The 26,041-nt window shown below is 35.7% G+C and overlaps 2 protein-coding genes across 3 annotated transcripts; both read right to left on the reverse strand.

The window, feature by feature from the left end:
• Window positions 1-1,072: 1,072 nt before the first annotated feature.
• On the reverse strand, window positions 1,073-9,327 carry LOC107654254 (DEP domain-containing protein 1B-like). 2 transcript variants are annotated; one of them, XM_016441380.1, is made up of 12 exons: window positions 8,946-9,327; window positions 7,490-7,755; window positions 7,162-7,300; window positions 6,542-6,669; window positions 6,337-6,467; window positions 6,201-6,248; window positions 5,815-5,955; window positions 5,025-5,185; window positions 4,683-4,859; window positions 3,087-3,278; window positions 2,568-2,778; window positions 1,073-1,801 (listed from the first exon to the last, which is right to left on the reverse strand). In XM_016441380.1, exons 1-11 carry the CDS (start codon window positions 8,991-8,993, stop codon window positions 2,614-2,616), a joined length of 1,596 nt encoding a protein of 531 aa, XP_016296866.1. In that variant the 5' UTR covers window positions 8,994-9,327; the 3' UTR covers window positions 1,073-1,801; window positions 2,568-2,613. The 2 variants fall into 2 exon arrangements, with proteins under 2 accessions (XP_016296866.1, XP_016296793.1); XM_016441307.1 differs by lacking the exon at window positions 1,073-1,801 and having other exon boundaries at window positions 2,182-2,778.
• A 143-nt stretch (window positions 9,328-9,470) lies between these two features.
• Window positions 9,471-12,489, reverse strand: LOC107654403 (elongation of very long chain fatty acids protein 7-like). The gene is made up of 8 exons (XM_016441485.1): window positions 12,395-12,489; window positions 11,833-11,925; window positions 11,558-11,748; window positions 11,389-11,469; window positions 11,240-11,296; window positions 11,041-11,146; window positions 10,365-10,501; window positions 9,471-10,255 (listed from the first exon to the last, which is right to left on the reverse strand). Exons 2-8 carry the CDS (start codon window positions 11,897-11,899, stop codon window positions 10,046-10,048), a joined length of 849 nt encoding a protein of 282 aa, XP_016296971.1. The 5' UTR covers window positions 11,900-11,925; window positions 12,395-12,489; the 3' UTR covers window positions 9,471-10,045.
• Window positions 12,490-26,041: the final 13,552 nt, after the last annotated feature.

Below are 26,041 nucleotides of genomic sequence, written 5' to 3' on the forward strand. Positions count from 1 at the left end.
ATTGTAAAGTGTATTATACTGCATATATTATAGTATTTACAACACTTTGTTAATAATGCTACAGCATACTGTATAGTGAATTGATAAACTGTAATAAATACTGTAGTATACTTTAGTTTTTACTATGGTAAACTGTAGTGTATTGTAGTATAATATACCCTATAGGTGTAGAAAACCTAGTACAGTATTGGGTAAAGTAATTTGTTTCTTGTCCTCATTTGGATAAAAGCGTCTGCTAACTGTTTATGTTCCTATAGTTGTTATATTACCACAGCAGTTATACAATTACCACGATAAATTAATTCAAGTACTTTACTGGTAAATTGTAATGTATTGTAGTATAATATACCCTATAGTTGTAGAAAACTTAGGTCAGTATTGGGTGAAGTAATTTGTCTATATTACTATAGATGTTACATTACCACAGCAACTATAGAATTACCACAACAAATTAATTCAAGTACTTCACTATAGTATGGTTCAAAAATACTATAGTATTTACTATAAATTACTATAGTATTTTTTCATGCACAGAAAAATTGTTTGTCTCTTTTTCCAGTGCAGATGTCTAAAGATTCTTAAATCAAGATGAATTTATAAGCAAAATGACATCTGGTAAGAAATCTTGTTTCCTTAGAAATGTATCAAAATGAAGTTTGAGTTTGATTAAAACAAGAACAAATACCTGCCAATGGGTTGAGAAAAAAATCAGGGAAAACAAGTTTTCACATTCCATTGACAGATATTTGTTCTTGTTTGAAGCGTAAACTTGCTTCATTTTGTTCAGTTTCTCAGAACAAAGTACCTCGAGTAAATATATCTTCATTTAAGAATGTCCAGATATTTGAATTGAAAAACGAGACAAAAATACTGTAAGATTTTTGCAGTGTATGTGACATTTTATGCCATTACTATATGAATTTAAGACCGTAATTTGACCGTAAATACCTTTTTTAAACCCTGTATCTGCCTTTCAAGTTATTGGTTTATGTTTAGCATGTCTGTCAGCTTGAAATATTAGGCTATGTATACAGGCTGAAGAAATAAAAAAAAACTGCAACATCATGTAATAATATCGATTTATTTTTTCCAATTCCATATTTGTGATCACAGTGTAGACGTCCAAATCAGTAACAATAACTCCATAATTTGTACAAAATCAAAACACTGGGGACACAACTTTGAAAAAGTCCTACTGAATGACACTGACACTGAATTCGATCCAGCATTGTATTAAAATTACAATCCATTACTTTAAAAACGCACAAAGACATGTAAAAGCTGCCAGCTGAATCCAGTTTACAGAAAACACCAGTGAAGATTGAAACAGTATCTTTTGAACGATATACTTACAGTACCATGACAGAGTCGATCACAATCAGTTATAAATAGTCAAGTGATAAAATGTGAAGGTTTTCTTTAGTGCTACGTGACGTGATCAAACAGGACAAAATAGAACTACTTTAATACCAAATCAAATACAAAGAAAGAACAAAACAAAAGAACCAAAGAAACATGGACTTAAAGTATCACATACAAACCAGTGAAAACAGAGAACACTGAAGTATAAAAACACAAAAGACAGACAGAAATATAGCGCAGCCTCTAGTGCATCAGTGGTTGCTGTGACACTGACATCTACCTAAATCGAAAATCGGAGTTTTCAAAAGCCATTTTCTGGTGAGCGGCACATATTTCCTCTGGCTGATTATCAGTGACAGCATAATTTAGCAGAACTGAGAACTTACCAGCTGTTAGACGACACCTGCAGCTGGAGGTCAAACTAAACCAATAACAGCTCCTTAAAAACAGAACGCAACTGATTGTAAATGTTGCAGATTATTTACATCAAACAAATAAAATCAACAAGCACTATGGAGGCCCTCTGGGTGCGTTTCTGGTTATAAGAAAATGTTATTTTATAGATAAATCTTTTTTATTATTATTTTCAGGCCCATTCCTACAGCAAGACACTACAGGTGAATAGGAAATCACCTCACTAATCATAATACATTAAAACAAATGTTCTGAACTACATTTCTGAAATGTTATGTTTAAATGAAGTATTATTTAATAAAATGTGCACTCATTTGAATAACTTCCAAAATATAAACTAAACACTGGATAAAGCCAGGTTCGAAATTCTTGTTTCATTTTTTTTGACCTATTAAAGGTTTTTATCAAAGGGATTTTAGATTTCTCATTTTATCACTCATTTTATCACTTATTCAAAAAGGAGACAAAACCCATGCCATTACAGTTATGTACTGTAATTGAAATCTACAGATGCAAATAGATATAATAAACACCTAAATGTGCATTTTAGATGCTTTCTTTCCACTATACTGAAAGTAGACATGTAATGAAAGCAAAATAGCCCAAAATCTCAAAACTGGTCAGTGCATGAAAAAACGTGTTTGCCTGTAGTGTCTTGCTTTAAAGGGATTCCAATGCACAGCATCATACTTTATTTAATCCATCTGATCTCTCATGAGGTGAATTTAGTGTCATTTCGATTCAGGATGCAACCTTTAATATTCAGTAACATCTCTCCTTGATAATAATACCTAACACAGTCGCCCTAGTGTCAGACTGAGCACTCTGAGCGCTGACTCAAGCACGAAAGCTCCAGCTCCTCTGGAAGGGCTGGAAGGGTTTCTTCAGCGTGAGGAACATCAGCTGAGGTTTGAGTCTCTGGGGTCTCTCTGGGAAAACCGCCGCCTCGCTTTCAGCGGTGGGAAAGCGTCTGCGGTAGACGTCAGGATGAGATCTCTGGAACTGACAGCCAAGAAAAAAATAAATAAAAAATCACACAGGGGAAAATAAACAGTGTGTCTCAGATTTCAACGTTTCTGTAACACATCGGCCTTTTAGAACAACATGTAGTTGACATTTAAAGAAAGATTCAGTGTAAAACAATTCCATCTCTATAAAGGCTATAGACAGAACTCTGAGCAATTCAATCACACCATTATATTTGTGATAAGTCTACTGTAAATACATGTCACAGTTTTCATGTAGTAATGCACACCATGTGACAGATATTCCTTTAGCCCCTAAGACATGTGAAAAGGATCCTCTCTAACCTGCTTCAGCTTCTTCTTCTTGTCTTTAATGGACATGTTCTTGTCTTGTATGATGTTCTCCAGTAGTTCCACCATGGCTCCTTGAGATCCAGAGACCCTCTGCTGCTCAAACTCCTCTCTGCTGATCTGTCTGCAGAACGAGTGAGGTGGAGACGCCATGGCGGTGTCCGTGTCTGCACCCGCATATTTTATCTTGAAAAAAACCAAAGCATGCGAGGAGAATTTGGGGTGAGAAAGAGACGTCCAAAGCTCATTAACTTCACAACAGAAAATGGCTTTTTAACAAATTTTGCATTTGGATCTCTTAAAAACTTGACTTTGATTTAAAGAAAAAAAAAGGAGAAATAAGTCTTACACAAACAACGACAACAACAGGGAATAACCAAAAGCGAAAATTTGCTAAAAACTTCCTCACCTTCAGGCCATTCATCACTTTCTCACCAATGGATGCTCTGCAGTGAATGGGTGCCGTCAGGATGAGAGTCCAAACAGCTGATAAAAACATCACAATAATCCACAAGTAATCCACACCACTCCAGTCCATCAATTAATATATTGTGAAGCAAAAAGCTACTGTATGTGTTTATAAGAAGCAAATTCATCATCAAGACATTTTTAACTTCAACTTCAAGTCTATAATACATAATATTGCCTCCTCCAGTTAAAAATTCTTGTCTGAATCATGAAAGAAATATGCACAGATTAAGCACCGTTTACAAATGAAAACAGTCCAAAACAGTTCTAAACAAATATGTCGGTGGATTTTGATGTCAGAGGAAAGCAGAGGATGGACTTTTTCATTGGAGGAAGCGTTATTATGCATTATAGACTTGTACTGTGGCCAGAAGTAATGGTTTGAAGTTAAAAACGTCTTGATAATGAATTTGTTCCTTACAAATACGCACCTTTTCGCTTCACAAGATGTTAACTGATGGACTGGAGTGGTGTGGATTACTTGTGGATTATTGTGATGTTTTCATCAGCTGTTTGGATTCTCATGACTCTGACGGCACCCATTCACTGCAGAGCATCCATTGGCCAGCAAGTGATGTAATGCTACATTTCTCCAAACCCCCATGTTCCCAAGAAGAAACAAACTCTGAGGGTGAGTAAATATTCAGCAAATTTTCATTGATTGTTCATGTGTTCACAACTAATATTAACAGAACTTTTGATCTTAAATGTAGAAAAAAATATTACAATTCATAAGCACTATGTAAATATTATTAATTGTTACTTGATGTTAACTAATGTAGTTAATTCATGTTATCAAATTAAAACTTATTGTAAAGTGTTACCAAATTTTCCTGGTCTTACTGTGCACAGTGATAATATTTTATCATAATTTGTATTTTTAACTCTGCTCTGATATAACCAAGGCCATATGGGTGGGAAACAAAAATATCAAACCAATAATATCACAATCTATTTTCCACAATACAATCAAATCTATATTAATACAAATACCTACAATATTTATTACATTAATTCCCACTTCATTTTTTTCTCAGAAATACACCAAAGTTGTTGTGGATGCAGTTTCATGATATAGTCAGTCACTTATCAAGCATTCAATGAATGACATGGGATGCTGACCTGGGCTCTTCTGAGGTGAGACAGATGCTCCTCAACAGATTTTCGCAGGTTGGACGGCACCTTCAGCACACTGTCGTGGTTATCAATCATAAACGTGACCAGCTTGGTGGCCAACAGCTCGTCCAAGTCCACCTCATCCGCAGATCCCAGAATGCACCGGGAGAAGGTCTGGACCATCTGCACAGGAGCGAAGGAAGGCACCCACAAGAGACAGACCGTGTGAAAGCTGCTCGTAGAATCTACTGAACGCTGAGCTGAATTATAAATTAGCTATGACGGTCAGTGATTTGCAAATAATTAACTTGTACAGAGAACATCTATCTGAGGAGTTGAGTGATTTACCAGGGTACGAGCTCCTATGGTGTCGTTCAGAGCGGGGAGACAGGGGTTAGCACAGACTTTAGCCATCAGACGCATTAACAGCTGCAGTTTACGACGGTTGGCTGGAGGCAGCAGGAGACAGCAGACCTGCAGCGCTTCAACCGCAACCGACTGCAGAAGCCCTGCGGGAGGAAAACAGTTACAAGAACACTTATGCTCCCAAAAGCTACTTTTATTTGAGCTGACATTTATATTACAATATTGTGAAATATTATTTCTATTTAAAATAACTGTTTTCTATTTGATTATATATTTTAAAATATAATTTATTCCTGTGATCAAAGCTGAATTTTCAGCATTATTCCTCCAGTCTTCAGTGTCACATGATCCTTCAGAAATCATTCTAATATGCTGATTTGCTGCTAAAGAAGCATTTATTATTATTATCAGTGTTCAAAAGAGTTGTGCTGCTTAATAATTTTAAGGAAACCGTACATTTCTTTTGTCAGGATGGCTTGATGAAAAGACAGTTCAAAAGAACAGCATTTATTTGAAATGGAATCTTTTGTAACATTATAAATGTCTTTACTGTGACTTTTGATCAATTTAATGCATCCTTGCAGATTAAAAGTATTAATTTCTTAAAAAAAAATCTTACTGGCCACAAAATTTGGACAGTAGTGCATAAATCTATTAATTCAAAGATTCAAAGAATAGAGAACTATTTCTGGTCATTGTAATAATCTTAAAATGTATCAGCTGATTAAATATGTTCATCACTCATCGTGTGAATAGCTTGTGCATCACTCACCCAAAATACTGACAAATATTTCATACAGATGGAAAGTCAAAAGTGGCTCTTTCAATCTCTGAAAATGTTCTGCCACTGTCCTGAAGACATCTCTCTCGAACCCTGGATACATGGGCTGCCTGGCGTCATTCCCATTGGGCCCTAAAAATGAGTTCAAAGATGTATAAAAGTTAATACACAATTAAAGATGGACTATAATGTAATATATGCATACAGACATCATATTTAATTACATATTAATTTATAAAAAAGCAGTTTGGCAACGTACACAAAGGCTAACAAACTATATCGCATGGCAAAATAATTCTTTATTGTGATTATTAACAACACATTTAATTATCCATTAAACATTGAATCAGTATGACAGCAGATGATCAGTCACTCACAGTTTGCCAGGCATTTCATTGCAGATAACACCCAATGTGGCAAGTCCTCTACAGAATATACAGCACACAGAAAGAGATGCATCAGAAATGAGCTGTAAGAATATGTTAAATGTGTTAAAATATAACCTTTGCTCACCTGCTTTGTTCTTCAGCACAACAATCCCCTGCTTATTAACACCAAAAACATTGTGAACGATGTGCTTGGGGCTCAGAAGTTTGGCATCTAAAACCCTGTCCAGAGACTGGAGACCCAAAACAGTCTGTAAACTAATAAGACAGCTCATTTTAAAAACAAAACTCCTTTTTTTGAGCAGGATTAGAGCTTCTCTGTTGATGCTTACTGTGTTAGTGTCATTGACTTCCATATCTGGTCCACGTGTTTCGGGGTTAATTCTCTCCTCCGGATTAAACGGCATTCAGGAACCTCACCGATGGCGATGCTGTGCCTCTTGTTCCACGACTCGGAATTCTAGATCAAAATATATAAGAATTGGAAAAACTTTACGTAAAACGTACAGTCTTTGTCAAAAGTTTGGAAACATTATGAATTTTAAATGTTTTTTTAAATAAATCTCTTATGCTTATGGTGGCTGCATATATGATCAAAAATTCAGTAATACTGTAAAATATTATTACAATTTGAATGAGCTGTTTTCTATTGTAATATATGTTAAAATGTAATTTATTCCTGTGACTTTCCAGCATCCTTTCTCCAGTCTTCAGTGTCACATGATCCTTAAGATATCATTGTAATATACAGATTTGCTGCTCAAAAAACATTTATTATTATCAATGTTGAAAACATTTGTGCTACTTGTTTTACTGTATTTTTGAGCACATAAATGCAGCCTAGGTGAGCAGAAGATAATTCATGCTCAGTAGGTTTCACATTGTAAATGGCACCAGAAAGGATACATTTTTAGGAAAATAAATGTTTTTCCACAGCCAAGCGTTCTCTTACCATAAGAGGCTTCACTGGGATCTTCTCCGGCACTGATATCTCTTCAAAGTCATCCCAGCGTGGGATTCTGGGTACTGAGCTGTGATCTCTTACAGGTGGACGCACAGGAACGGGCTTCAGAGGTGATTGTGGGGGAAATCTAAAATATTTAAAGCATTTATTATTATTTTGAAAAACATTTTTTTAATATAACACAACATATACACTTTTTTCATATATAGCGCTTTATACAATACAGATTGTTTCAAAGCAGCCTCACATTAATAAAGAGAAAAATAACAGTGGCAATGTTGTAAATGTAATTTTTGAAAGATAGTTAAGAAAGCACCTGTATAAATGTCCACTGTCCTCAAAGTCGTCTTTACCAAATCGTCCTTTGACATCCTCGATGACATGGTTTTTGAAGAATTTCCGAAGTAGCTGGAGTGTTTGGTAGCGCGTCACCTCCGGTCCGAAGTTCTGGTTTCGTCTGAGCAGCTCGTAGAGGAAGTCGACAGCCTCGGCTCCTGTGAAACTGTGGTCATAACTCCTGAAATGAGCCCAGTGACGTCTGACTGGCATTCCACCACGGAAGAGCCTGATGGTCTCATTCCACTGGGGAAAATAATAAAAAGAATTTCAGAATTTAACGCTAATGTGGTTTTAACTGCAAACTGTTGAGAGGTGGTGAATTTACATTGTAATGATGTTATCTTAATTATGTATCTACTGTTTACATTTAGAAAGGTGAATTAAATGCAAGTAACGTGTCAACTTTAATGTTTCAAATAAAATGTCAAAATATGGGTGAAATAATGTTGTAATGGTCATCTAGCATGACAGATATATTTATGTCATAATGAAACAAACTTATTCTGACCTGTACTTATTAAAACAGAAAAAAATAAGTGATCACACTAAATTGTATTGTATTTTAAATTCTTAAAAACTTCTTGCTGACAAACGGGTAAAACCCAACCTAGTGGTTCGAAGGATAGTGGCAAAGATTTAAAATGACAATTAGTTTCAGGGGCTGTATGAAAAATGCATGTATGATCACTTTTTGATAAGAAAATATAAAATTAAACACATTCTAAAAAAAAAAACATATATATATATACACACACACACAAAATATATATACTGTATACAAAGATACACTCACACACATAAGTTAGCTGTATTAAACTTTTATATTTTTGTTGCTTGAAAACCTCTTTGATCCCTACACCAAATCTAATATTATTTTATTAGTAACAACCATGAAGTAACTGGTATTTTGATGGAAACTGCAGATACCATGGTGAATTTTTGTTACACGGGAATTTTCCCTCAGGGATCAATAAAATGCATCTAGAAGATATAAGTTGTTTCTAGATGTTTGCTGAATGTTATAGACGTACAGCTGTAGGCTGAATTCAGGTAAACTATTTTCTGTTCAATTTATCTCAGTTCGACCAAATTAAAGCCATGGGCAAAATGATGATATTCTTTAGTGGTTACCTTGACTACTTTATCAATCACAGACCAAAGAAACAACATTTCTAATATTAGTGGCCTGTTTATTTGGAATATAATAAGCCTAAAACACATAATGTATTCCACGGAATCCACGCGACATATTTTCCAGCATTCCCACGGAAAATAAAGCAGTATGTAGGCATTTATTTAATGACAATATAATTAAAATACACATATTTTGTAGTTTAAAGAAATACTGATGTAAACATTAAATCAGCGCACGTGAGGTGCTCAACCAACGCGTGAAAACATTCAGCATTTTTTTTTTTTTTAAATGTACTTACCAATTTCGTCGCCCTATAAGGTCCCGGTCCAATCATTTTACCATCCATTTCAGCCCTATTAATTTTTATTAACTTATTTATCCATTTAGGTTACCGTGTTTATCTCCGTGGAACATCTCCACGCCAGTTACTTGTCTTAGTTTTGAAAAGCGACACGTTCCTGCCAATAATGTGATTGGCACACGAAATCAGTCACGTGATGCTACCGATTTACCAAATATGGGCATCACATTTACCGGGAGTTGCCCAAGTGCCGTATGGGAGATGTAGTGTAAGTGCGCTGTTGAAAACTTGTGTAAACGTAATGAAAACAAGAAAACCAAGAGATATTGACAATTTATTTCGTTTCATTATAAAAACTCAATTTCTTTTTTTCCTCACAAAATTGGAAATTCATTTAAAAAGACAAAAAACAAGGAAAAATCCGGTAACATTGTTCTGGTCTTCCATTTCCTCCGCTCTGATCAGTAGAACATAAAAGCATAACAGGTAATTTCTACAGATCAATATTTAAAAAAAAAAAAAAAAAAGATCACATTAAGAAAACAGCAACATTAAATAACGAATAAATAGTCACACAGCATAAATCTGTCAAAACTTCAGATGATGTCACTTCTGCGGCATGCGGTAAACTTTCAGGTTCAAGCACAACCAGGTAGATCAGTCAAGCGTTCCTCCGGGGTCAAAGGGCCTCGGGCTCATTCAGTTACAACTAAAACACAACCTTCAAAAACCCTTTTAGAAACAAACTTCAATCCCCTGTGCTCTCATAACCTCTTTTCAGATTTGGCCAGCAGTTCAATCATATTCCGAAGCTGAAAAATTCAATATTTACAGGTAAATTAGAGCATATTAGAACAAAAACACTGTACTTCCCACCCCATACTCATTTCAAAGCCTTAAGTGAAGACAACAAATGAGGACAGCATCTCTAGTGAAACACCGGTGTGCAATTTTCAGACGTCTTAAATCCAGTGATAAGGTGGATTCCACATTAGTTTTAACATAAAACAGGGAAGTGGAACTTGAACGGATGAAATAAAAAGGAATATTCCCACTTAATAGGTTAGAGCGTCACGTTTGGGTGGCCAAAGGAAAGATCACTCGGATTTCTTGAGAAGGTAGTTTCCGTTCTGGAACACCTTGGGAAGCCTCTTGCCCTTGGTGTAGGCGTGATAGTAGAAGTTGAGGAACAGGAACAGGAAGATCAGCCCATATGAACCGATGACGTAGAGGAACACAGGAAACTGGTAAGGACAGTCCTTCATGAAGAACTGGCCAATGTGAGCGGTGATCAGCACAAACTGAACCTAACACAAACAGAAAGGGTAGAGTTAGAACTGGTTTAGAGTTCCAACATCAAAAAGCCTGGATTTCGACAAACGACACTGGGGATGGGGATGTAAGCTGGTAACTTACCAGCTGGATGGTGGTCATATACTTTTTCCACCACAGGTACTTCTGATAAGCGGGTCCCAGGGCGGAGAGAGCATAGTAGGTGTACATTATGACATGGACGATGCAGTTCAGCAGGGCATGGAAGGTTCCCAGACCACCTAAGAAAGCAAAACATACCATTTAACAGTATTCATTATAGGAATATTTAACCCAAATATGAGAAAATTAAGCTGCATAGACATTATGCTTTGCATACAAGTAAAGTGGATGGCCACAGCTGTCAAGCAACTTGAGGTCATGCGGTTTGGCATGCATTTAACAAGTCATAGGGACTATTTTTAGCATGTACATGCACTTATTTTTTAGGATGAATTTAAAGGGATCATTCACCGTTCAACCTCTATTGAAAGGTAACCAAAACTTGGATCCAAAAAGGTCATAAATGCATCAAACGAATCAAGTGGTTTAAAACCTTACATTAAATTGGCTCATCAAAGAAATTGAACCTCTTCACAAAACTTTGATTGAACCGTCCATTTCATTGGGAGTCATTTTATAATGCCTTTATGATCTTTTTGGGACCTTTTGGTCATCTGGACTTTCAATGGCGAGACAGAAACCTCTCAGTTTACCCAACGTTTTTGGGTTTGGAATGGGACAACTGTCATTTTTGGTTGAATGATCCATAATACTTTACCTGCGGAGAATCTGACCCCAAACCACCAGGTGAAGGGCATGATGGCGTGATGGAAGACGTGAAGGAACGTAACCTGACTGTTCTTTTTCCTCAGGACAAAGAAAATCTGTGAAGACGAGATAACATAAGAGATTCAGCATTGATCATCCATCATAAAGACCTAATGTTCATGTTCAGAATACAAAAGAAGCCCACGTACAGTGTCAAGCATCTCAATGAACTTGGAGAAATAGTACAGCCAGCAGGTCCATGCCATCTAGAAAGAAACAAGGATAAGGAAGTGTCAAATTGTTGAACGCGTCATTGGCAACAATTGAACAATTACAAGAATGTGCTCCATTCACATACCCTGAGAGCCTGAGGAGAACTGGAATAATCCACGAGGTCACACCCATAGGTGTAGCCGTTCGCCCAGCCAGACATGAGAAACTGTAAAAGGAAGACGACACATTTCGATAAACACACAACAATAGGAGAGAAAAACACTAGAAACTCATGATGAAACATGTTCAAGAACCTCGTAAACCAAGTAGATGGAGAACGCCACAATGCTGAAGTTATAGATGATCATTGGACGCTTGAGGTCGAAGGGCTTGCGGTTTTCCATCAGCCGAGGCCCCAGTGACATCACGAAGTAGATGTAAGCAGCGATGATGATCGTTTGAGGGAACGGAGAGGCCATAAGCAGCCAGTTCTCAGTCCGTGGATCTACAAGCGAGGCAAAAGAGGTCTTATTTCACAACCAATTACAGAAACCCTACAGACACAGCTGTGCTGATGATGCAAACTCACCTGCTTCCTTAAGCCACTCATCATAGAGCAGAACAGCTCTTGAGGTCAGGGTGTTGTTGAAAGCCATATCCAAGGAGTCTTTAGGTTTCCCTTCTGGTGGACAAAAAGGAGAACAAATTACTAACGAGATATTTAAATAAGCTTATTTGTAAACCAAAATAACCCTGCTAATGCCTTCTAGCTTTAATGTAGCATAGCTTTCCTCTTTTCCATGCAAACACTGTTACAAATCAAGCTTGTGCCATAAAACTTCAAATCCTTAAAGGGGGGTTTATAGATGCTTTCCCAAAACTCTCATATGAAGCACACATGCTAGTGACGCCGCTCCCAAAGAGACAAATCCATCCAAACCACTCCCAAACACAACTGGAAAGACGTGAAACCCCGGTAGATTCCACTCATGTTCAGCATTTGGACTCAAAAGAATAGATGAAACACATCTAAACGTTATAAAAGCGCTAAACGTGTTCACAAACAGCCAGGTCTACTTCCACGGGAATTCCTGAAATCGAATAAATACGAATCCTGGTGCGACAGCCACTAAAAAAATAAAACCCCAAACCTTAACACCAGAAGTTGTGCTCCCTCCACGCTCTCCCTCGTTCGCTCGGCTGCTGGTATCAATTGCATGATTCATTTAAACCTGCAGCACTTATACACCTGTAAACGTTGCTCCTCCCACAATTATTCATATATGGAGGTTCCGTCCCATGAAACTTCCGGAATTTAGGTCGAAACTTTGAGGTGCGCGCTCATTGGCGTTTCCACGGTGACCTGTATGAAAATATGAGCGGAACGCTGTACGAATGTCAACAGCAGGTGTGTGACATTATATTTGCACCCTGGGTTAATGCTTCAAAACGGAAAAAAGCAAAACATGCTGACTGAAGATGTTTTCAAGGTGAACTTAACGAAAAATGGTCTTTTTCACCTCAGAATCAACAGAAAAACGGCACTAGTTTTGTCACACGTATAATATTTTTATTTTGAGATTTTTTACATCAATCTCTTCTGTCATATCATAGGATAGGACAATATTTGGTCGAGATACAACTATTTGAAAATCTAGAATCTGAGGGTGCAAAAAAAAAATAAATATTGAGAAAATATTGAGAAATCGCTTTTAAAGTTGTCCAAATGAAGTTCTTAGCAATGCATATTACTAATAAAAAAAATTGTTTTGATAGGCCTATATTTATGGTAGGAACTTTACAAAATATCCTGAACATGATCTTTACTTAATATCCTAATGATTTTTTGCATAAAAGAAAAATGGATAATTTTGACCCATATTGTTGTATTGTTGGCTATTGCTACAAATATAACCCAGCGACTTAAGACTGCTTTTGGGCTCCAGGGTCACATATTATATATTGAACACTGTTATTGCCCACGGAAAAAGACACGCACATTGACCTTTTGTGACAACATGCCACAATTTTACCCAACAGATAATACAAAAAGACAGAATTTTGAAAAATGATTGTAGTGTTTAATACTTATCATTTATAATATATCAAATATTTTAAAATTCAACATTGAGATTAATCAAGTAGATGAATGAGAAATGCAGAATAAAACATTGCAATAATAAGAATGAAGGGGGAATGTAGTTTAAAGCTAGGATTTTCCCCCCATTAAAGATTATAATTTATTTATTGTTTATTTTGACTTTGATGTGAAATGTTTGTGTGTGATCACCCTGGTTTCAGTTTTAGGGCTGGGTCACCCCATTAGTGAAGACAATTAGATGCCTGAATGAGCAGCGGGGTTCTGTTGCTTTCAGAGTCATTATTGCACAATAGAAGAGTCGTACACCGTTGGGTGTGAATAATAAAACTACGCTACGAGTGGAAAAAGAAGGGTGTATGTTAACCAGAGAAAATAAGTGAAAATACAGGCCTAGTGATCCCAGTGTTTCTGTATGATTTCATAATATTTGTCATCATAATTAGCATATGCATTATGAAAACACGTTTTGTAAATTGATCATTGTGAAGGAATGCTTCTATTAAACTCCTGGCACTTTAAATTGAGTTTAATAAGTATTGCATTCAAAAACAAAAATTCAACATGATCGAGATCAAATGCATGAAATAATTCAAAAACAAAATGCAAATGCAGAATGAATACAAGATCCTTTTAATAAGCTTTTGAGAGATTTATATTTCATCTGGGATCTTAGGATTTCAATAGTGCACATAAGCATGTTTTTATGAAGGTGTTGAGCAACACAACAGCCTCTGAAACCTTGAACATACCTGAGCTGTGACAAGGATTTCAGCCCAGACAGATCTGCTTTTTCAGACAAAAATGATGCCACTGTGACAAATCTGATGTCACAGCAAGTGTATTTCAAATGCCCCTTCTTACATATTTTATCTTCAGTTTCTATAAAGTAAGTTACATAAGTTATTTGCGTAATTATCCTAGCCAGATAAGTGGAAGATGAGAAAATGAGGCTCTAAAAGTGGCTTTACGTTCTGAGAAAACATCTGTTGTATTAGTGCATGTTGTGTGGAGATTCTTTACCCAAAATTGCTGTGATGTCGCATTATACTAAAACTTACTGACTTTGCTCATACATGGTATTCAACTTCCTTTTAATACTTTTTGGGGATTTTCCCCCACTTTGTTACACTTGTGGTATTCCTGGTCAAAAATGGCTGGTCTACAAAAAAAAGCGCTTATACATTTTTTGTTATGCTATATTATTAGCAAATAATGGTATTCAATCTTTATATCGACTCGTTTTCTTTCAATTAGCACAGGTTTTCTATTTCTTTTTTGTAACTGATTGGTATAGGCCTCATTGATCTGAGCTTATGCTCAGTTTATTAGTGAACATTGCACAAATTATGCACAAATAATGTTTTTTTTTTCCACAAACTTAAGTGCATAAGCTCAGATCAATGAGGCCTATCAGTTCCAAAAACAAATACAAAACCTGTGCTAATTGAAAGAAAACAATTGAACGAAAAGATCGAATTCAAGATTTGGTGATTAAATCGCATAATGGGAAATTTACAAGGAATGTTTAGGTCATTTTTGGCTAGGAACACTAAATCTACAATGTGGCATCAAGAACATTTTATCTCCAAAGAATCATATAGCTCAACTTAAGAACCAAATACAGCTAAAAACAGTTGTTGATGGAACGTTTCTTTCCACAAATCAAGTCTGGTCACTTCAGAAATGACAGCAACACAAAAAATGTTGTGATAGAGTAGATAAATTCCATTGTGAAGGGCTCATTTGAATGAAGTGATTACAGAAACTTGGGTGTTGCTGTTCTTGCTCAGTGAAACCGGCTAGTCGAGCTCTGGCAGGACGGAGCCAGAATCATCACGACGTGCTTGCGTCCCGCTTACATATCCTCAAACTATTGTCTTATTGTCTAGTATCAGGGTTTTCGATCAGAGGTCCATGGAGATTATATATACAACAAAGATATAGGCAATAAAATATCTCAAATTTTATTTTATTTTCATGACATTTATAAATTTGTATTAGTGGTGGTTCCAGACTCTACAAAGGTTGAAAACCAAGAAGGGAAATAGATCAAAGTAAATCAAATAAAGTGAATTGGAATGTTTCACAAAATTCGATGTGTTACTTTCCATTTCTTTATAATTATTTGTGAAATATAGCAATTTCTGAGTGAAAATTATTTCTTTAACATTTTTTTTTTCAGTGTATAATAAAATTTCTGGACTAAATTCACTGGGTTAATGACTGTTATTCTTTATGTCTATGCTCCAGTTTTAGCATCTTATTCCATATGGTAAATGATAATAATAAAAATAAAAGAAGCACATTATGTATTTCTGTGAACTTTTACATGTCTCAGGGGTTGACATTCAGTATAAAGTACTTTAAACCCTTGTACAAAAATGCATTATAGTTAGTACAAACACTTGCAAAAAAAAAAAACAAAGGCAGTTGTGACATCACAAAAATGTGAAATATGTTACTAATAAATCAGGTTCAGTGGGTAAAGTTAAACATAACATTGGCCTGTTTTGTGACACCTTGTTAAACACAATAATATACAGTAATATGTTAAGTAGTGAGATGATACATCCCTGAAAGCGCTATGTAGCCATTTAGAGTTTTTACATGGACTTTCTCCTGGTTATTATGAATAGTCAGAGGTAAAAATGAAAGAAATTTATGTTTACATTCATATCAGTCACATAACTGAGATTTTGGGCTGACGGAATTCACGATTTCTCGAGTGTAAAGTATTCTGTACTAGAAATAGAACCAAAGTTTAACTGGTGTTGTTGACTAAACTCAGATGGCCTGGATAACTGAACACTTCTCAAATGCCTCAAATACCATAGGTTCAGGCTTAACCAATCAGCAAAGAGCAGATTGCTTTGGCACATTACATTTTAGAAGTGTATAAAAATCCCCAAACAAAGAACTACAGTATATACAAGCAATCAGAATGCTGAGTAATTTAGGAAATGAATCATCAAAGGAGCATCAGATAAATGCAGTGTTGTTACATACCATAGATTTCCTGCGATGTTTAAATGGATAATAATAAAAATAAAAGAAGCACATAATTATGTATTTCCGTGAACTTTTACATGTCTCAGGGGTTGACATTCAGTATAAAGTACTTTAAACCCTTGTACAAAAATGCATTATAGTTAGTACAAACACTTGCAAAAAAAAAAAACAAAGGCAGTTGTGACATCACAAAAATGTGAAATATGTTACTAATAAATCAGGTTCAGTGGGTAAAGTTAAACATAACATTGGCCTGTTTTGTGACACCTTGTTAAACACAATAATATACAGTAATATGTTAAGTAGTGAGATGATACATCCCTGAAAGCGCTATGTAGCCATTTAGAGTTTTTACATGGACTTTCTCCTGGTTATTATGAATAGTCAGAGGTAAAAATGAAAGAAATTTATGTTTACATTCATATCAGTCACATAACTGAGATTTTGGGCTGACGGAATTCACGATTTCTCGAGTGTAAAGTATTCTGTACTAGAAATAGAACCAAAGTTTAACTGGTGTTGTTGACTAAACTCAGATGGCCTGGATAACTGAACACTTCTCAAATGCCTCAAATACCATAGGTTCAGGCTTAACCAATCAGCAAAGAGCAGATTGCTTTGGCACATTACATTTTAGAAGTGTATAAAAATCCCCAAACAAAGAACTACAGTATATACAAGCAATCAGAATGCTGAGTAATTTAGGAAATGAATCATCAAAGGAGCATCAGATAAATGCAGTGTTGTTACATACCATAGATTTCCTGCGATGTTTAAATGATTTGCACTTATGAATGTCTAATGCTTCAGAATGATAACACTATATTGGTTTAGGTAGTGATAAACTACTTAAACTTACAGAAATAATCAGTTTCTTAGACTTAAGACAAGTATCTTGAAATTAATTCGTCTGGGTAAACACATATTGTACATCACTCCATATATTGTGTTATGTAACATTTTATAAAGTTTTTTATTGCATATTAAAGAGATAGTTCACCCAAAAATGAAAATCTGTCATCATTTATTCACCATGAAGTTGTTTTCAACCTATATGGATTTCTAAACGTAAAAGATGATATTTTGAAGAATGTTGGTAACCAAACAGTTGACAGTAGCCATTGACTTCCTTTTTATTTTTCCCCCATACTATGGAAGTCAGTGGTTTAGTTACCAAAATTCTTCAAAATACCTTCTTTTGTGCTCAACAGAATAAAGAAACTCATACAGGTTTGAAACAACTTGAAGATTAACTATTTCTTTAAAGTCTAACTTGATTTTTCTGAATTTAGTTTGAGCAGAATTTGCTGCCATTATTAGGGTGTTCTGAGTGGTTGCTAAGACATTGTTATGCGGTTGTTAAGGTGTGCAAACTTCCTCAGACCTTTGACCCAGTAACTGATGAAGCTTATTCCTGACCTGTCTCATTATGTCCACTAGAGCGCTCCAAACACTAGGTTTTCTTCATCTCCACATCACGTCTTTATTTGCTATTCCATAATCAATCCTCCTGCTGTCCTACAGACACTCACTCATAGTCTGGGAATATGAAGCTGCACGTTATACCTGACAATTATTCATGCCAGCTCTCTTTTGAGTCACGATTACATTCATTGTGTGCTCTTAAAGATATTCAATAGTGTCTGAACTCCTTTGTGACATCTGGGATTCATTTATTCACATTATCATACTGAGTGATGCTGGTCTGTTATATAATGGCATCGGGACACTGGAGAACAGTTGAGTTCAGGAGGATCTGGAGTTGCTGCGTATAAGAGATTTTGTGTAAGTGAGAATCTGATCACGCATTAATGTGTCTACGAAAGCAGTTCTTCATCAGAACTGACAATTAACAGGATTAGTAGGAAATTAAGACTGAATGAGACATCATGATGGGGAATGGAGGGTTATAAGCGGTGAAGAAGAGGAAGAGACCCACTCACAGGAGGTAAAAAGTTCGTTTAAAAGAGTTTATTATTACTGTTCTTTTTTAGTGTTACGATTTTATATAGGTGTATATTAAAAACCGCCACCCGGAACGCAATCGCGAATGGACCGAGGGGGGCCCCGCTCCATACCTCGCACTGGGCCCCGCGTTTACACACACACACACACACACACACACACACACACACACACACGTGGTTCCCTTTCAACCTGTAAACTATCGGGGCTTTTGTGTTCCTTACATAAATCGGAAACATTCTCTCATTTTGCATTGTTACTATTTAAAACACTTTATTAGGTTGTGTGTGTGTGTGTGTGTGTGTGTGTGTGTGTGTGTGTGTGTGTGTAAATAACCCCCCCCCCCCCCACCACCAAACTCAGCCCAGCTCTTAGTGTGCTATATGTTTTCAGACTGATCCGACTTATGGTTTTCATAAAAATGAGGATGGGGGGTGGGGTGGGGCGTTGTGGATTGGGTCTTTAAAACAGGTCTATTAATTTATACTGTTATCAGCACATGTTGAAGTAGATTCGCCTCTTGTCGTCTCTGAGAGAATATGCGCTGTTAATACAGCATTAGAAAACTCCATCAGTTTTTTACTTTCACTTTCTGTATAGTGACTGAAGTTAAGATGTTCACCGGCATAACTATTGCACAAAGTTTGCACGTTGCTTGTGTGATATCCATTGGCTCGCCTTCATGGTTTAAAACAGAAATATTTCCAGTATTGCGACGTAACTAACTAACAAACCCCCATGCACATGTATCTTAAACGCAGGGAGACATGAAAGAGGAATCAACTCGGTATGCCGCGCTGTCTGAAACACGTCTCTATGCTTGTGCACGCTTCGGGTGTGTACGAGAACAGCGCGTAAGTAACGAATTTAGTTCTGTTTCGTTTCTTCTTCTTGTGGTTTTAAATAACTTGAATGTGTAAATTGGCAAATTAATCTGCGAATCACATGCCGAACGGTGGGGTCTGGACCTAGACAGCTGCATCCGTTTAAGCCCTAATAGCCTTGACAGATCAGAGCAATCTTTTATTTACTAATTTAACATGAAATCGTCAAATTGCTACTTGATATCAATCGCATACAACAAAAATACAGAATAATTAGAACAATCATTTATGCACAATAAATAACAGATCGTCATATCTATACACATTTTCCCCAGAACGTTCTCGCAACCCGGTGGTTGGGGACCTCTGATCTATCCTAGCGACAAGTTAATCATGCTAGAAACATACTAGCAACATGCTATTAACATGCTAATCATGCTAGAAACGTGCTAGCGACATGCTAGTACCTTGCTAATCATGCTAGCAAAATGCTAGTTGATTGCTAATCATGCTAAAAACATGCTAACGACATGCTAGCAACTTGCTAATCATGCTAGCAACATGTTAGTTACCTGCTAATCATGCTAACAACATGGTAGTAACTTCCTAATCATGCTACCAACATGTTACTTGATAATCATGCTAGCAAAATGCTAGTAGCATGCTAATCATGCTAGCAACATGACAGTCACTTGTTAATCATGCTAACAACATGGTAGTAACTTGTTAATCATGCTAGCAACATGCTAGTCACTTGCTAATCATGCTAGCAACATGCTAATCATGTTAGAAACATGCTAGTGACATGCTGGTAACTTGCTAATAATGCTAGCAATATGCTAGTTACTTGCTAATAATGTTAACAACATGCTATCAACATGTTAGTAAACATGCTAATCATGCTAGAAACATGATAGTAATTTGCTAATCATGCTAGTGACATGCTAGTCACTTGCTAGTCATGATAGAAACAGGCTAGTCACTTGCTAATCATGCTAACAACATGTTAGTCATGCTAGAAACATGTTAACAACATGCAAATGTTGTACTTTTTAATTTATGCTGATTTAAATAAAATAATAAAAAAACAGTATACAGTAATAATCTAATAAGAATCATAATTGAGAATAACGGGAATTATAGAGATTTGATAGGAAAATGTCTTTATTTTTTAAAACAATATCACAATGTAAAAAAATCTTAACGGTCAGAAAATACATTAATTTGTCTTTTTGTTATTTATTTTCTTTTGATTTTCGGGTGAAATATGACTTGGGCCATTTTCATGAGATTCATCTAAACACCTGTCTGGTTCAGACTGATTCATTTAAGAGTTTTCCATTTTTGCCCATCATTTTATCATAGCAGCTTTATTAATGCTTTTATAAAACTTGCAATTTTTACTATTTCATTAAACCTGTAGAAATGAAGAAGGCTAGGAGTATCTCCGTCAAAGGCAACTGCAGCTTCCCTTCAACTTTGCGACGGAAGAGGCTCTCCTGTATGAAACCTTCCCATCTCTGATCATCCCAGGACTGCAGGATCATCCCGACTCCCTCCTTGGCTCCGTCTACAACCGGCCCCCGGAGCCAGCGTCTCGCTTCTCTCTCTCAAAACTTTGTGTTGCCTGGCAACCTGATAATGAGATGCGAATATTCATCATCTCATTCACATAAGCTCAGAATCAGACATTTGCGGACAAAAAGCACCAGAAAGAGAGTGTGTGAATGACTCGCGGGACCTTTTTGGTCCTCCGAAATCTTTCCCACATCCTCCAAACCCCTGTAGTTCTATTCCAGGCCATTTTTCCATCCCATTTCATCATAATCACTCTTCCTCTATAGAAAAGACTGGCATGGCGTTGTCAGATCCATCCCAAAACAATCATCTTTCTCTGAGTGTCCCCGGTCGGCCGTTTTCCATAAACATCCAGCATGTGGTTCACCGAGGTGCCCTGCTGCCATTGCACGCCGTCCCATCAACCCTGCAGAGATCATCCCACTGTGTTCAAAATGACTCTACCTGCACCTGTAACGTAGCACCCACAGGACATTTGAGACACAAACAGAGGTGTGCAGCCCATATACAATGAATCACAGTCAGAATAGTCACATATCCCAGAATTCATCACTGTCCAGTAGCAGTTTCTCATATCAGAGATGCACTTTGTCCTCTAATGAGCCTTTATTCGGATTACACATCCCTGGATCTATGGATTGAACAGTATAATCACTCATCTGATTTAATCATCTAGAGTGTGAGTCTAAATTAACAGTAGCATGAATAAAATTGTCATTTTAGGAACCAAAAATTTACTTGAACTGACATTTGAGGAGCAATATTACACAAGGTGCACCCTGGGATGCTTTTTAAACACTATTGAAGAAGTTCACATGCCTAAACCAGTGTTGTTATTGTTCATTAAAATGAATAGACACCATTTTCGTTATTACAATAAAGCTGAAATGAAATAAAATATAAATATTAGATGAAAAATTTAAAAACATTAGAAATAGTATGTAATAAAATTATTAAAACAAACTAAAATTAAATAAAAAAATCTAAAAATAAAAGATTAATAAATTAAATAAAATGAATAAATGTTAACAATATTAATAAATATTATATAAACAATACAAAAATAACACTGACATAGACATCATTTCAATAATTTCAGCAGATCAAAAACGTTTTCATGAGAAGTATGTGCAAATTCAGCCTGTGTATTTCGTAATGAAATAATGCAAAAATATTTTTTTATGACCTGTAGAAACCGTACAGCTGATGATGCTTGGCCCTTGCTGCAGATTTCCCTTTCTGTGCAGGTTTTACTCCAAGATACGATGTGATTTTCCATGTTCTGATGCATTTGTCTCTCTGGAGTCCAGCGTCAGTCCCTGAGGATCACAGCAGATGCTTCTAGACATCTCTGTTTTGGTTCCTACATCTGTTTCGTTAATCTTGCATTGTTTTATTGCTCTTCACTTTAGTGACAAATTGTGTTTGTTTACAGATATATATATAAAAAATGTAATTCAGTACATCACGTTTTCTTCCTGCTTTGAGATAGATGCTAGTAGACTTTGAGATAGATTCTGCACTAAAATTATTGATAATGATAGTTTTTGTAATAATTTGGTTAATTATGCCCGTCATTTGACATATTTGAAAATATTGATGCGGTGGTCTCTTAAAGGAATAGTTCACTCAAAAATGAAAAATTGCTGAAAATGTACTCAACCTCGGTCGATCCAAGATGCAGATGAGTTTGTTTCTTCATCAGAACAGGTTTGGAGAAATGTAGCATTACATCACTTGCTCACCAATGGATCCTCTGCAGTGAATGGGTGCCGTCAGAACGAGAGTCCAAACAGCTGATAAAAACATCACAATAATCCACAAGTAATCCACACCACTTCAGTCCATCAATTAACATCTTGTGAAGCCAAAAGCTAAACAAATCCATCATTAAGAAGTTTTAACTTAAAACCGGTGCTTCTGGCCAAAATACGAATCCATCCATCCCCTGTTTTCCTCTCACATCAAAATCAACCTACATTTTTGTTTAGAACTGTTTTGGACTGGTTTTGGTTTGCAAACGGTGCTTGATCTCTGCATATTTCTCTCCTGATTCAGACAAGACGGCATTTTCTACTGGAGAAAGCAAGATTATAGAGCGTCAAAAGGTTTGATTCAATATCCACCCTTATGCTGAGGAAAATCTAAAAACAATTATCTTCATATCACGTTAATGGATGTAATCAACACATCCATCCTGTTAACATACTTTACTTCATATATTTGAATTTTATTATTTGAATTTGAATTGTATTAAAGGGAAAGCCCCTTGAGATGCTCCCATCTCATTTTCGAGTGGGACCCAATAGCGCATACACAAAACAATACAAAACACAATACATAAGTAATATATAAAATAAAAAAATCACTTAACAGACAAACAACAGCTCAATCCCCTAATAATCCACCCACAGTCTACAACTATATTAAACAAACAAGAGAATGTACATACAAGAAAACATACATGTTCATACAAGCATGAAAATCCAAATATGCAAACACCCTAAAAAAAAAAAATGTTTTATAAATAAATAATAAAAAATAAATAGATAAATAAATAATAAATATAAGTAATTTATAAAATTAAAATTAAAAAAAATAATAGAAAAAATAACAGACAAAAGTTGATATAACCTAAAGGAAGATTCTAAACCTAAATTTAAAGCAGAACTATGTAACTTTTTCTGTGTTCAAAATTTGCTAAATGTATATAATGAGCGAGTACATCATGAATTCATCTTCCAACCCGCGTTTTTGTCTTATTCCGAATCACTACGGTACACTTATAATAAGTACTTAAATTTGGACTATTGTAGCCTGGTCAGGTCGTCACCGCTGCGGAGTAACACATACCTGCGTGAATCGCCATAGACATAAACTTAGAGAAGTAGCTCCGGTTGGAATGTTCTTCCGCGGGATGTGTGCAGTTCTGTTTATTCACCGCTAGAGCGCCAAAAGTTACATAGTGCTGCTTTAAAAACATAAGCAAGTTATTTTCAAATGAGATAATAAATTAGTCTTGAAGAGACGAAATTATGTAATTGATCTAAGGGAAGAAGGGAGATTGTTCCAATCAAATGGAGCTTTATATTGAAATGACCTACGGCCGACTTCAGTGAAGATTCTAGGAACAAAAAAATATGGATAACGTTACTGCATATGCCTAAGAGGGTAAGAAGATATAGATGGAACCAAAAACTGTTTTAAATAAGAGGGACAATTAAAATACCTTTGAAGATCAACTGAAACCAGTGATAGTGCCTTCGCGAATTTGGTTGGAGCCAGTCAAGACATCTCAAAACAAACCTAAAGAATTGTGAGCAATGTTTAGAGGTTTTAAATTGGTATCAGAAGTATTTTGATAAATAATATCCGGAAGAATTAATTGTGAGATTAATCTTTTCCTTGCTTGAAATGATAAGCAGTTAATCGAACTCAGACACCCATATGATTTTTTAATAATAGAATCAATGTGATGCTTAAAGGACAACATATGCACGAAATTACCTCGTGCTAAGACCTCTCTCTATTCCTTAGTAAAAGTTTGTCTCAGCAGCTTTGTGAATTCCTTAGTAAACGTTTGTCTCAGCAGCTTTGTGAATTGGTTTTAAGAGAAAACTCTTAGCTAAAAACTTTTACTGCTATTTAGGAGAACTCTTAGAGGTAAGATAAAAGGTTTTGTGAATACGGGCCCTGCTCATGTGTTTTTATTATTAGAAAATTCTAAAATGCAACGCTGTGAATGTAAAATCCTGCTCAACAGCTTCTTCTTATTTAATACAGCGGTCAATTGCACCGCTTAGTGGTGAAAATGCGCGTTGCACAATATCATGCACAATGCAAATTAATCAAAATAAGCGTGGAATTGAATACTAGCGTGCTGTTTAAAAATGATATAAAAACTTTCAAATATAAGTCTAATGTGTTGCTGTTGCTTGACCACACTACAGTATGTTGCATGTTTAATTCAGTGAGTGACTTACAGTTATTCTTTATTTGATGAAAAATACAGGTTTTGGCAGTCCAATAAAAATAGATAAATAAAAAGGTCTTGCATATGCAAGTACTTGTGACATTTGCATACTATGCACAGTATATATACACCATATACTCCATGAATAGTGCGTGTGGCGTGATCCTGTAGTGATCCACAGGTTGTTTGTCGCAGTGGCTTTTAATCAAGGCATGTTGTGCTCCTCTCTGTAGGACGGTCAAGGACATTGTCGGGCTGAATGGATTTCCTCTGTGATAAAGGGCTGAATCTGCTTTGTCTGTGATGGAGATCAGGAGGTCACAGCCTTACAGGAATGACCTCATCCAACAGGTTCAGATCACAAAACCCACCCACTTCCATTCGGATCAATCCCACCACACTGCAGAGAAAGAGAGTGATGTGACTGCATAGATAGATAGATAGGTTTATTGCTAGGGTGTCACTAGTTGGTTACTGGGTGGTTGCTAGGGCATTGCTGTGTGGTTGCTAAGGGGTTATTTGTTATTGTGTAAAGTTGTTGGATTAGTGATTTGTCACAAACATGCTAAAATACCAGAGTTGTTACTGTAAAAAAATAAATAAATAAAAAAATAAATTACAAATGAAAAAATTAAATAAAAAAATTGTTTTCGGTAATTGAAACAAAGCTGAAATAAAATAAAATATAAATATGTGATTAAAAATGTAAACTTAAATTAAAATGAGAAATTGTACCTAGGCAGCTACCTGAAATAAGTCTAGGTTGAAGTATTTAAAATGACTAAAAATAAAACTGAAGTGAAATTAGAGCTATATAGCAATATTAAAATGATTATAATAATAATACAAAACATGTGTTGTGTATTAGTTTTTCTAAATAAATGTAAAACAGAAATGACTAAAACAGAATTAAAAATAAATTAAAACAGTATAGAAAGATTTAAAAATAATAATAATAATAATAGTGCTGTCAAACGATTAATCGCATCCAAAATAAAAGTATTTGTTTACATAATTTGTGTGTGTACTGTGTGTATTTATTATGCATATATAAATACACACACATGCATGTATATATTTAAGAAAAATGTGTTACGTTTATATATTTTGCTATAAGTTTGATTGCATCATATAATAATTGCTGTTAATAGTGTTGTTTGATTACATCTTTAATTGATTTTCCGTACATTTCTGCCATATGTACATTAACTGACAGTCACCACTGATAAGCTACTACTAAATATATTGTAGAAACTGAATTTTCTGTAAAGTTACTTTGCAACGATTTGTATCGTGAAAAGCGCTATACAAATAAACTTGAATTCAATTGAAAAATAAACTTGTTTTA

This window comes from Sinocyclocheilus anshuiensis, unplaced genomic scaffold (genome assembly GCF_001515605.1).
Source record: "Sinocyclocheilus anshuiensis isolate Anshui unplaced genomic scaffold, SAMN03320099.WGS_v1.1 scaffold269, whole genome shotgun sequence".
NCBI classification, from domain to species: Eukaryota; Metazoa; Chordata; class Actinopteri; order Cypriniformes; family Cyprinidae; genus Sinocyclocheilus; species Sinocyclocheilus anshuiensis.